Consider the following 12,423-nt stretch of genomic DNA (forward strand, 5'->3'; position numbering starts at 1 on the left):
TAGGCTGGTTAACGGTTTACGAACTTCTATATTTACAGAAAAGCATTTTGATGTTCAAAATATTTCATAATATGTCTCCGGATTATATGCATGATTTTTTTGAATTTCAAAGTTCTGGATCATACACGTTACGCTCAGAGACAAATTCAGAACTTCGTTTACCAAAATATAAAACAAATTTATTCAAAAATTCTTTACAATATTCAGGGGTTATTATTTGGAATGAGTTGCCTATTAGTATTAGGAATTCCCAATCCCTTGCGATATTTAAAAGTAGTGTTGAAAATTTTTTACTTATGAAACGTACTGGTTCTACATAAAATTTATGTTTTCTTTTCTTTACAATGAAATGTCCATATTTAATTTATTCTGGTGTAACAAAGTGTTTATATTTTATTGTTTCATGTTTGTAATTCTTGTCTTTATTGTATAAAACATTGTATATATGTTATAAAGAAGGCCCTGAGGAAGACTAGTGCTTGCACTAATCGGGTTACCTTCTATAAATAAAGTATTATTATTATTATTATTATTATTATTATTCTTTTTTCTTCTTATTTCTTCTCCGGTACTTTTTTGTCCGGAAGTGTTCTCAGAAACTGTTCACCAAACTAAGTTAAAACCTTTTTAGGGTTAATGGGTGTGTAGTGTAGGTGTGCGGAACGAAGGTCATTTTGCGCGCATACGCCTGCACGTGCGGGCGCGTGAAGTGAGTGAAATGACTGATATACTTAATATAGCTATAACTTTTACAGTTTTTTATGAAATGCTTTGAAACTCATTACATAAAGATATATTAATAGTGTTAATATCATGACACTGTCAAATTAGCACGAACTCACGCGCGTGCACGTGAGCTTCGCTCTGATTGGCTGAAACAAAAATCTCAATATCTCTTTTGTTTTTTGACGAAATGCTTTGAAATTTTAAACATAGTAATGAACTAAGATATTCTACAATATGATATCAAAAAAATTTCAAGAAATCACGCGCATGCACGTGTGCTGCAATCTGATTGGCTGAAACTTTAAATGGCTATATCTCCTTTGTTTTTTGATGAAATGCTTTGAAATTTAAAATATAGCCATACTTTAGAATACCCTGCAATATGGTATACAGAAAAATTAAAGAAATTACGCGCATGCACGTGTGCTGCATTCTGATTGGCTGAAACTTTAAATGGCTACATCCCCTTTGTTTTTTGACGAAATGCTTTGAAATTTAAAACATAGTTTTACGTTAGGATATCCTGCAATATGATATACAAAAAAATTCATGAAATCACGAGCATGCACGTGTGCTGCAATCTGATTGGCTGAAGCTTGAAATGGCTATAACTCTTGTTTTTCAACCAAACAGGATGGGATTCAGAACATAGATAAATATAAGGAACTCCTAAAAGAAGGTATGGTTATCATGCACGTACACACACGTGCGTGCATTTGGAACGGGTGAAATTAAAAATACACTTAAATGAGTGATTTTTAGCCGGGCTTATTGCTCAAAGAGCAATTGCCGGCTTATGGGATCCTGTTCAAGGCAGGATGTTGACCCCATAGTCGCCATTTTAAAGTTACGTGCAAAAATATAGTTCTTACTCTCAACCGCTTTTGAGATAATACAAACGCTAAATAAAGCAACAAAAATAAAACGAAGTTTTATCTATATAAAATAAACATTAGTAGTAATGACTTTGAAAACTTCATAAGTCAAAGAACATAGTTCATTAGCGTAAGGATTTTTGATAATCAGTGTTACCGTAGTTCTCTACACATACGAGGTAAAGCAGGAGAGGGAACCAGAGTGACCTGTTTGTTTACATTCAGCTGCGGTACCAGATTAATTCTGATTCTGACAAAATCGGACCGAGGTATTAGGATTGAAAACTCACTGTCAGTGTCTTATCATTTATATTGATAGTTTTAAAATAATTTTTTCATCAGAATATAAACGTGATTCATGTAAGAAATCCATTCTACTCTGTAAATGAGCCCGGCTCTCTGTACTTCTGAGTACTTTGATTAATACTTTTGGACTGAATGCTTTGATATATAGTATATTTAAATATATAGATAGTGTAGACAAGATGATATGGTAATAACGCACATGCATTCACATGCGCACGGGTGCAATGCTAAAATTTGAATATAATTGGTATCCTTCTGGGTAAATTTTGTTAAAGTCTAAATTACCAGAATTTGTCTTATTTAATGAAGCTTACAGGGAATATGGCACCAAAAGGGAGTTGGGGAGCGTTTGGGGAACATCTGTAACGGTTCCCGTTACAATTAGCACTAGTTGTAATTGTATTTGTTACTGTAAGTTTCATTGATGTATAAGAGCCACTGCTCAAGAAATTTGTCCCAGTGATATGCTTATTAGTGTTTACTGAGTGATGAACTTCAAGGATTTTCTTAAGAAAAAAATGAAAATTATTCAGTGGATGTAAATATGTATTATGTACATGTACAAAGTACCTTAATAAACTTAATATGAACAATATTTTAATTTTATTAATTTAACTACAGATTCTGTAGAGATTTCCCTCACACACCTTTGTTAAGATCACCTTACATATTCACCTTGTGAGATTAATTTACCTCTGATGAGGTTGCCGTAATATAACTGAGCTAGGATTACCTTCATACACCTCTGGTGAGATTATCCCCAGCATCCGTGTGTAACAGATACCAGGGATTTCCTTAACGATATCCTCTACCGTCAGGTCGGGATTATCTCCCCTATCAATGGCGACCTGAGCCTGTCTAACAATGTCCTCTTTTACCTGTCAGAAAAAAATACAGGAGTAAATAGCAAGGATCTTAGGTAGTATTGAGTTATCATTATAATAATTGTTAATACCTATGTACAATAAAACAGGGGGTGGTACAACACATTACTTAACTAGTTGTTATAATTTTACTCAATCTTTGCTTTTTGTTAAAGAAAAAAAAACACAGTGATCTTGAATTTACATCCAGGAAATATACAAAATCAAGTAAATTGACTCTATAAGTAGATTGAACAATGTCAGATGATGTCTTCATCTCGAAGTACCATGCTAAAACATTTAGCAGAGACAAAAAAATCAAAATATATATAGCCTTTTTTTTTATTTTCAATACTAAGTAAACTTACAAATGTAGCTGGAATCTAACATACAATTATGCACTATATCTTGATAAACATTATTATCATCAATTTAAAGTTTGAAATAATTCACTTTCAAACATACAAATTAAAGCTGTTGTAATAATCAGTATTTTTTGGAGGGGAGGGGGATTTATCCCTCTTTACATATAGTAAGGGGTGGAGTAAAATTCTAACATTTGTATTCTAATCCTGGCCCCGGGATCATGAAGCATCTTAAGCTTAAGTCAAAATGTTCCTGTTGTACATAAATATTGTAGTAGTTAAACAGACCAAAACCAAAGTGTTTTACAATATTGTTTTGCAAAAGTGTTGTCATTTGCAAAATCAGAGATTAATTCAATAAATAATGAATATTTTACAGGAGATTGAAAATTTGACTTAAGTGTAAGTTTGTTTCATGATCCTGGGACCAGATCTACCTGGAATTCTCATCAGCGAATCCATTCTCTCATTTTAAGAGTAAAAGGTTGAAAATATTACTTCCTCAAAACTTCTGAATCAGTGAAGTTGATAATATTTCTCTAAATTCCCAGACTTCAAATGTTATAACATTTGGACATCCATATCTCAATTACTACTGATACTTCAATGTTAGTTGAAAGTTCAAACATTTTTTCTTTACTTAATTTAACCTAATTATTTAAAATACTGGGATATTGTCAAAATATTTTTTGATCATTTGAGTTCAACATATCAAGGTTTGACTGTCTTGCCATACATCATTTAGTGATGGATCTCTGTCTAGGAATGTGGGTTGTCTGGAATGTGAGCCCTTGTTTGGGATGTGGGCCTTTGTCCAGGATGTAGGCTTTTATTGAAAATATCACCTAGTTTTTGGGATGTGGGCCTTAACCTAGGATGTGAGCCCTTGTTTGGGATGTGGGCCTTTGTCTAGGATGTAGGCTTTTATTGAAAATGTCAATAATCTTTGATCTGAACATTTTTCTGGGATGTGGGCCTTTGTCTGGGATGTGGGCTTTTGTCTGGGATGTGGGCCTTTGTCTGGGATGTGGGCCTTTGTCTGGAATGTGTGCCTTTGTCTAGGATGGGAGTTTTTGTCTGGGATGTAGGCCTTTGACTGGGGTGTGGGCCTTTGTCTGGGATGTGGGCCTTTGTCTGGGATGTGGGCCTTTGTCTGGGGTGTGGACCTTTGTCTGGGATGTGGGCCTTTGTCTGGGGTGTGTGCCTTTGTCTGGGGTGTGGACCTTTGTCTAGCGTGTGTGCCTTTGTCTGGGATGTTTGCCTTTGTCTAGGATGGGAGTTTTTGTCTGGGATGTGGGCCTTTGTCTGGGATGTGGGCCTTTGTCTGGGGTGTGGGCCTTTGTCTGGGGTGTGGGCCTTTGTCAGGGGTGTGGACCTTTGTCTGGGATGTGGGCCTTTGTCTGGGGTGTGGGCCTTTGTCTGGGATGTGGGCCTTTGTCTGGGGTGTGGGCTTTTGTCGTAAATATCATCTTCTCTGGGATGTAAACCTTTTTTCTTAAAGTTTGGCCTTTATTGTCAATATTATCTGATCTTGAATATTTACATTAAATATAAATATTTCTTTGTGTCTGGAATATGTACCTTTATTGTACATATTACCAATTTGTTTGAGACTTAAGGTAGGTCGCGGGTTTGCTTTTGTCATCAATTTTGGTACACAATTTTGACGATTCGAGCGGTTGTTTTGTGCACATTTGATTATGACGTCAGCTACGTCACAAAGGCAACGTCAAGTTGTTTCCCGTTTAATTCTCTGCAAATGACTTCAAGTTTGTACAAATTTAAAAGTAGATTTAACACAAAATGCATGCTTTTGTATGTAAACCTCTGCATGTTTTATAATTGAACTTCAGTCTGAATTCTGGTGTGATTATATGTAATGTCTTAGGACTAATTAAATACAATACCAAATGAAAGCAACAAATTATATTTGAAGTGTAACTAAACTGCAAAAGTCAATCAGAATAAATCAGCGTAAAAGTTATGGCTTGCAGAATTTTTAAAGAAAGTTATCATGAATAAAAAAAATTGCTTAGCGAAAAATAGAGGAATTGTATGTGCGCACGTTATTTGAAACTCAGGGGAACTTGACTTCAAATCAGAGACGGGGCGAAAATATGCGTATACTTTTCAGGATGGAAATAAATCCTCATCACTAAAAACGAGTTATATTTAATTACAAGTATTTTCCTGGGTTTTTTTTAATTATCACTACTAATATTGGTTGGTTGTTATGTATTTAAATCTCGTGCACTCGCCTTGTTTTGCTTGCTAATAAATTGTGAAATCATTTAAAAATCAAATTTATTCAAACACCTGGATTTTAAGACTTTAGATGCGGTCACACGATGCAACTTTTCATCCGATATTCCATCCGATTTTTCAATCCAAAACACTGTAAACAATTTACAAGTATAATTTTTTTTTTCGTTTTAGTGATATTTTTTATGACAAAAGCTCAATGTGTAAAAGCTAAAAGCAAGTATTTTACATTTTGCGTATTGAAATTTAATTCAGAGATTTTTTATACTGTGTTATATTGCCGCATTGTCCTCTTACTAATATATGCTCAATGCTCACGTCAGTTTTGATGTTTTTCAGCCAGCACTCGACTTCGATAAATTTTGCCCCATATACACATACATATTCTCCCGAAAATGTGGCATAGTCTCCGACAAAGTAATTACACTCTGACAAGCACTGGTAAATAAAACTAGAGGTACTGTGAGCGATGAGCTCACTAAATGATACCCCCCGCCTCCCATATGGTTATAACTGGTGAAAAAGTCCATATTTTCCTGTGGCCAGGAAACCGAAAATATGTGTCGGATCAAAAAGTAAAATAGGAGGTGCACAGTGGCAATATGTAACAAAGATTCTGTGAAAGTTTCATCAAATTTCATTCAGTGGTATGAGAGGAGTTGCGGATAAGAGATGGGTACCCCAAAGCGTAACAGACGGACGGACGGACGGACAGACGAACGGACGGACGGACGGAATTAACGATTACTATATACCCTCCCGCTTTTCAAGCGGGGGGTATAAAAATGCTTGAGATTTAGAGCCATATAATATAGCTTGCGACTAATATAGAACGAACATTGCAGGTCCCCCCATCCCCTGCCCACTTATTTCCTCATTATAGGGATGTTTTTCCTACCGTTTTCAAATAAATGTCAAATTTTTATTTTACGCCTGAAATCCCATTGACCATGTTTTTCCTTAAAGTACAGGTACTAATATTTTTCCAATCGCGATGAACATTGTCGCTGCATGTTAATGTCGCTGCACGAGGATTATTTATACCGTTCATTCTGACTTAGTGATCAGAATATGAATTTCACAATACAGTGAAAATAAGTTGCTGGTCATCCTAATATGCCTCCGCAATAAATCAAATGATGAATAAAAATAAATTTTGTATCGATATCACCTTTTAATTCTTGCATATTCCATAGGTTAATATATTTATACTCATAATGTAAACGTGACTACGTTCAACAAATGACGTTGTAGATATAAATAACGCCATAAACACCAAATTTTAGCATTTTAAAAGAAAACTTTGAAATTATTTAGCAAAAAATCTAGCGAGAAGACATATTTATTTTTTTATATTAATGGTTTTGATTTTACCTCATCTTGACATTTTGAAATTCCTGAATAATTCGTCTACGTCTTTAAAAAGTTATCCAACCTTTTTAAAAGAAACTATTTTCAAAAATTGGCTTAAAAACGTCATTTCCCCATATATTTCAATGGTTAAAGCGTCAAAAAGGATTAAAAACTATACCGCGTTTACAGTACTATAACAATAAAACTACTTAGGCAAATTTAATAAAAATTGCAGCTGATACGCTTTAAATTCTAAGGAACATTTTATCAAATTTTCAGGATATGTTTTCTCGTCAGAATTTTTATGCAGTAAACCCGCGACCTACCTTAAGCCTATATTATTTATGTTACCTTGACTGGGATGTGAGCAAGGCTAAAACTTTTGATGTCAAACTGTGACAGAGCTTTGAAGGCAGCCCTGCTAACATCAGGGTCACTGCCTTGGACAAAGAGCCAGAGGGCTGACACAGCATACTGATGGAACCTCTACAAGATAGGAAAGTTTAAGTGACATAGTTTTCCTGAAAGAAAATTATCCTTTCAAAAAAATAATTTCAGAAGATATAATTAAATATTATGTGTTGCACTGAAAAAAAACCTCCGGATTAAACTCTGAAACTGCTAAAGAAAGCAAGAAATTGGGTGATAAGAAGCCCATAGGCCCCAATGCTCATATGTCTAAAAATGGCCATTCTTGTTCTTTTGTTGGGAGATTCGTCTTTAGGGATGTGCGATTTTATTGGTATACCAGTATATCATGATTTTTTGTTGTGTGATTCGTATCGTGACACAGAGACCTAAATACCGGTATTTAGGTACATATTGTAAAGTCCAGAAATTATTCATTTATTTGTTAAATCTTTCAAATTACAATTATACAGAGTTTAAAAAATGTTGTAAAAGTGAAAAGAACAGCAACTTATCATCCAAACATGATTAATTTTATGTACATAAAAATTTCAAAAAAGTGAAATTTTGTTATTTATGTGCTCGGATTGATAGATCCGGGGCGTATATTGTTTTTGTCCTGTCTGTCTCTTTGTCTGTTTGTTTGTTTGTCTGTTTGTCTGCAAACTTTAACCTTCGCCATAACTTTTGAACCCATACCAAATATGAAGTCTCTATCTCTCATGGTTCAAAAGTTATGGCTAAGGTTAAAGTTGACAACAGACAGACAGACAAACAGACAAACAGACAGGACAAAAACAATATACGCCTTGGATCTATTGATCCGGGCACATAAAAAGTTAACAATCATTTTAAAAAATTGACTTTGTGGTCTGTATATAATTAAGCAAATTCTTTGAAATGTACTGATTTGATCTGTTTGAGTGATTGCTTGATTCTTTCTTTGTCTTACAGATACAGATTTTACACTTGATTCATATCCTGAATTCTTCTTTCTATATTGGTTTTTTTTTTTATTTTTGGTTTCCTTTGTTGTATTGAATTTCTTTTTCCAATATCCCATACCTCAAATTCCTCTGTCTTCACTTCCAGTTCTGGTAGTAAAGAGAACAGCTTGCAGATTTTCTCCTGAACTATCGATCTATTTACAAAAGAAGGAAAACATAGGTAATCAGAGATTACAGAGCTCACCTCAACGAATGTTGTCTTTAAGTAAGGCAAAGTCACACAATTAACCAACAAAAAGTGTACATTCCAAAAATGAAAATATTTAAGCAATTTTCATCTGAATTACTTTGAAATAGACGTACATAAAAAATTTAAACTAGTTCTTCTTCATGAAAATGTAATTAAAATCCAGCATCTGAAGCAAATTTGAGAGTTTTCATCTCTTGATGCAACTTTTGTGCAAGTTTGGTTTATACAATGTTAAATAAGCCTTATAGTTTTTTTGGTAATAGACCTGCACCTGTAACTTTTACCTGGTCTATTATCTGAAAAATGTATGTCGAATTCAGAATCCGAAGCAAGTCCATTAGTGTGCATCCTAAGATGTATCGTCCATGCAAGTTTGCTCATTATAGGGCTCATAGTTTATTGGAAATGAAACATGCATCAAAAACTAACATTAAATTTCACTCATCCACAAAAAGTAGGTCAGATTCAGCATCCGAAGCAAGCCTGGTAGTATGCATCCTTTTATGTATCATCCACGCAAGTTAAGTCATTATTGGGCTCATAGTTAATTGGAAATGAAACCTGCATCAAAAACTTTAACCTGTTCACTCAACCGGAAAATGTAGGTCAGATTCAGCATCCGAAGCAAACCCGGTAGTATGAATCCTTAGATGTATCATCCATGCAAGTTTGGTCAACATAGGACTTATAGTTACTTGGAAATGAAACCTGCACCAAAAACTTTAACCTGTTCACTCAACCGGAAAATGTAGGTCAGATTCAGCATCCGAAGCAAGCCCGGCAGTATGCATCCTTAGATGTATCATCCATGCAAGTTTGGTCAACTTAGGGCTTATAGTTACTTGGAAATGAAACCTACACCAAAAACTGCACCAAAAATGTTAACCTGCCCCAAAAACATTAACCTGGTCATTCCTTTGCTGAAATTTCAGCATCTGAAACTTTGACTGGTTCAATGAAACACAATAGAACCGTCTTTCATGCATGTCTAATCAATATAGGACATAGAAGTACTTAAAAAGAAAACTGCTCCAAAAAACTTAACCTGGGACGCCGACACCGACACCGACGCCGACGGGGACGGGGACGCCGAGGGTATTACATAAGCTCCCCCAACTTCGTTGAGGTGAGCTAAAAATTCAATGTAAAAGCATGGCCATGTATTGTGAAGTTTCGCACGTTGACTAATCCTATTTCAAAGCCTCTACAGTAGATAAGAAGGCTTGTAAAAGACAAGACAAACAGATGAGCAGTGTAAAATGACTTAATGAGCACAACCATTCATTTAAACCTCACTGATCAATACTTTATTCAGGAAATGATCAGGGTTTTCATTCATCAATGTCCAATTTGTAGTTGGAACTTAACCATCCCCACAGCATAACAAATGATATTGATGAAGTAAAAATATAGATGTACTGCCCAGCAAAACCAGACACATACAAAAAAAGTTTCTGGTCAGTATCTGAAATCAAAGACTAAAAAAAATGCATAAAAAGAATGTAATATATGTGTCAGATTGTGTGATCTACGTGTTGTGTATTTGTTGTCAAAGTCAGGAAAAGTGAGATGTTTTCTACATCTTTAGATGTATGACAGTGGCTTGTTAGAATTTTCTTCAAATGAACAAAAGTATTCAGAATATACATTAGAGTTAATATGCAGTGATATTAAAAAATCTTGTAATAAATTGAACTGATTTTTTAAAATTAATCATACACCTAATACTTCCAATTTTAATCTATTGTAAAAACCAACAAAATTTACATGAGCACACAATTCTTCATGCAAGTTCATTCATCAATAAATATTTCAACAAAGGGTGTAAAAGTAAATATTTATGCTCTGTTCACACAGAGAGTTCAATTCAAATTAAACATAAGTTACTGCAAATTAAATTCAAATCCCGTTTACATGGAGAATATTTAATGTTGATGGGACCTGGATACGACTTCGAGATATCCGGGGGTTCAAGATATCCAAAGTTAACTTCCAAAGTTGAATCAATAATTTCCTGTTTAGTTTAATTCGAATTATTTACTGCCCATTAATTTACTTCACATGAGCTCTGTGTGAAAGCTAAGCGAAGCTGATTCAAATTTAATTTTGACACATACGCAAGGCCAGAATAAAGTCACAGGACACATGTTGGTGGTTTATAGATATAGGTACCTGTACTAAATTTGGTTCAAAAATCAAGGAAAAGTATGTTAATTTCTTAATATATACCTGTAGCCACTATATAATAATCATATCAAATGGATGGCTCTGCAATAAAATAAGTCTGCATACATGACATGATTTACAAATGATGTCATAATAGTCTTACTGAGTAGCCTTTTTGTTGAAATAAAATTTTATTTCGCATTAGTTTAATTCGCATTAGCTGTCATGTGAACGCAATTTAATTCGCATTATTTTACTTTGCATTTGTTTACTTCACATTAATTTACTGCGAATTAAACTATCTGTGTGAACAGGGCATTATTGAAACAAATACCCTTGAAAGGATATTACAATGAGAAACAGATTAAAGCAGGAGTCTCTCATGAGACACTAGCTCTACCAATTTGAAAGTCCCAGCTATTTATTTTTACGCTATTTTACCCTAAAAATTGCTAATCCTTAGATATCTCAGAGATTTGTCTTGTTCCAATTGAATTCAAAATGAGTTTTGACTGTATTCGAAACATAATGTAATACTACCAACATAAAGAGCCATATACCGTACGAGTAGAATTTTTAGTAAGGATTTAATTTTGGCATGATTAGCGAGGGTTCTGAGGTCGCTAAAATTTAATATCGCTAAAAATTAATTGCATTTTATTTGTAATGGTTTCTTTAGTTAGCATTTTTAAATCGCTAAAATGAACTCTCGCTAAAAATAAATTACCAACTTCTAAGGAGAAATCGCTAAATTTGCGTCTCGCTAAAATTTCCACTTATACGGTATTAACATAGAGGCCTCGATTTCAGTACATTTCAATATTTTGCTCGTTTTCCTATTAGAATCCCATATTATTGCCCTTTAATTTATACAATTTTTTTTCATTACTTCTAATGAAAGGAACATGATCCTTCATTTGAGCAAATTAGAAAGCTGCTTTGTGCATTTCATTGAAATTTGTCCCTTGGTTTGAGGAAATTTGTGAAATGCTACACAACAAATTCCAGGTGACACAGTTAAAAGTTTTTGCGAGGCTTGACTAAGGTGAACTGGTCTTATACCTGGAATCATGAGTAAGTTTTTCTCCTAACACAGACCACGCTGAAAGGATGTCAATCACCTGAAATGAAATAACATCAGTAAATAATTTTTTTGGGCTCTGATTACGAAAAATCTTTTGAATTATCATTTCTAAATCCACATAAACAAAAGATCTTACTCAATAATATGAAATATTGCATTTACAGTGCAATCTAAAGTAGCTAGACCAGTACTTTAACCTTGCATTGATGCAAAAACTTACTTCATCTTTACACAAGTAGTAAAGCCCCTCTAAGGCAAGGGAGGCCACCGGAGAATCCACTTCCTGTATGGAGTTTTCCAGTAATTCTGACAAGGGAGACAACATATCACTGCCATGCTGCTCTCCCCTGAAATAAAAACAAATAAATATGTGATATATACTGTAGACATTTCTTTTTACCTATTAAACAAAATTACACTTTCAAATTGATAGAATTACATCCTATTAAAGACAAAAAATCTCATGTCTCCACTTAAAGTTGATGAATACTTGTCAAGACTAGACAAACAGATGAGCAGTGTATATTGAAATGACTTTAAATGAGCAAAACCATTCATTTAACATGTTCTACTGTCAAGAAGGTTTCACAATCAGACGAATCTAATGTGTTTGTTACCGAAAGTAAAAATATAACAAGCAATAATGAATTTGGTTTGATGAAAAAAGGTTTAAAATTTGGAAACCTTAACATTTGCCACCTAATGCCAAAAATTGAAGAAATTAAAATTATGCTTCAAAACAAACAATCTCTTAATATTCTAGGACTTTGTGAAACCTTTTTGAATGAAAATATTAGTGATTCTGAGTTAAATATTGA

General features: G+C 34.0%; 1 protein-coding gene across 1 annotated transcript in view; it reads right to left on the reverse strand.

Moving 5' to 3' along the window:
• Positions 1–2,640: 2,640 nt before the first annotated feature.
• The window catches only part of LOC134276904 (focadhesin-like), a gene marked incomplete at its 3' end in the record, with an annotated part of 28,343 nt that continues 18,560 nt past the window's right edge, over positions 2,641–12,423 (reverse strand). The window contains exons 5-9 of the mRNA XM_062759182.1: positions 11,826–11,952; positions 11,584–11,642; positions 8,224–8,299; positions 7,102–7,236; positions 2,641–2,785 (exon numbers count right to left, since the gene is read on the reverse strand). Coding sequence (XP_062615166.1) covers positions 2,641–2,785; positions 7,102–7,236; positions 8,224–8,299; positions 11,584–11,642; positions 11,826–11,952 — 542 coding nt within the window. The remainder of the gene's footprint in view (positions 2,786–7,101; positions 7,237–8,223; positions 8,300–11,583; positions 11,643–11,825; positions 11,953–12,423) is intronic.

This window comes from Saccostrea cucullata, unplaced genomic scaffold (assembly GCF_032062105.1).
Source record: "Saccostrea cucullata isolate Sc308-1 unplaced genomic scaffold, CSIRO_AGI_Scuc_v1 ctg7020, whole genome shotgun sequence".
NCBI lineage: Eukaryota > Metazoa > Mollusca > Bivalvia > Ostreida > Ostreidae > Saccostrea > Saccostrea cuccullata.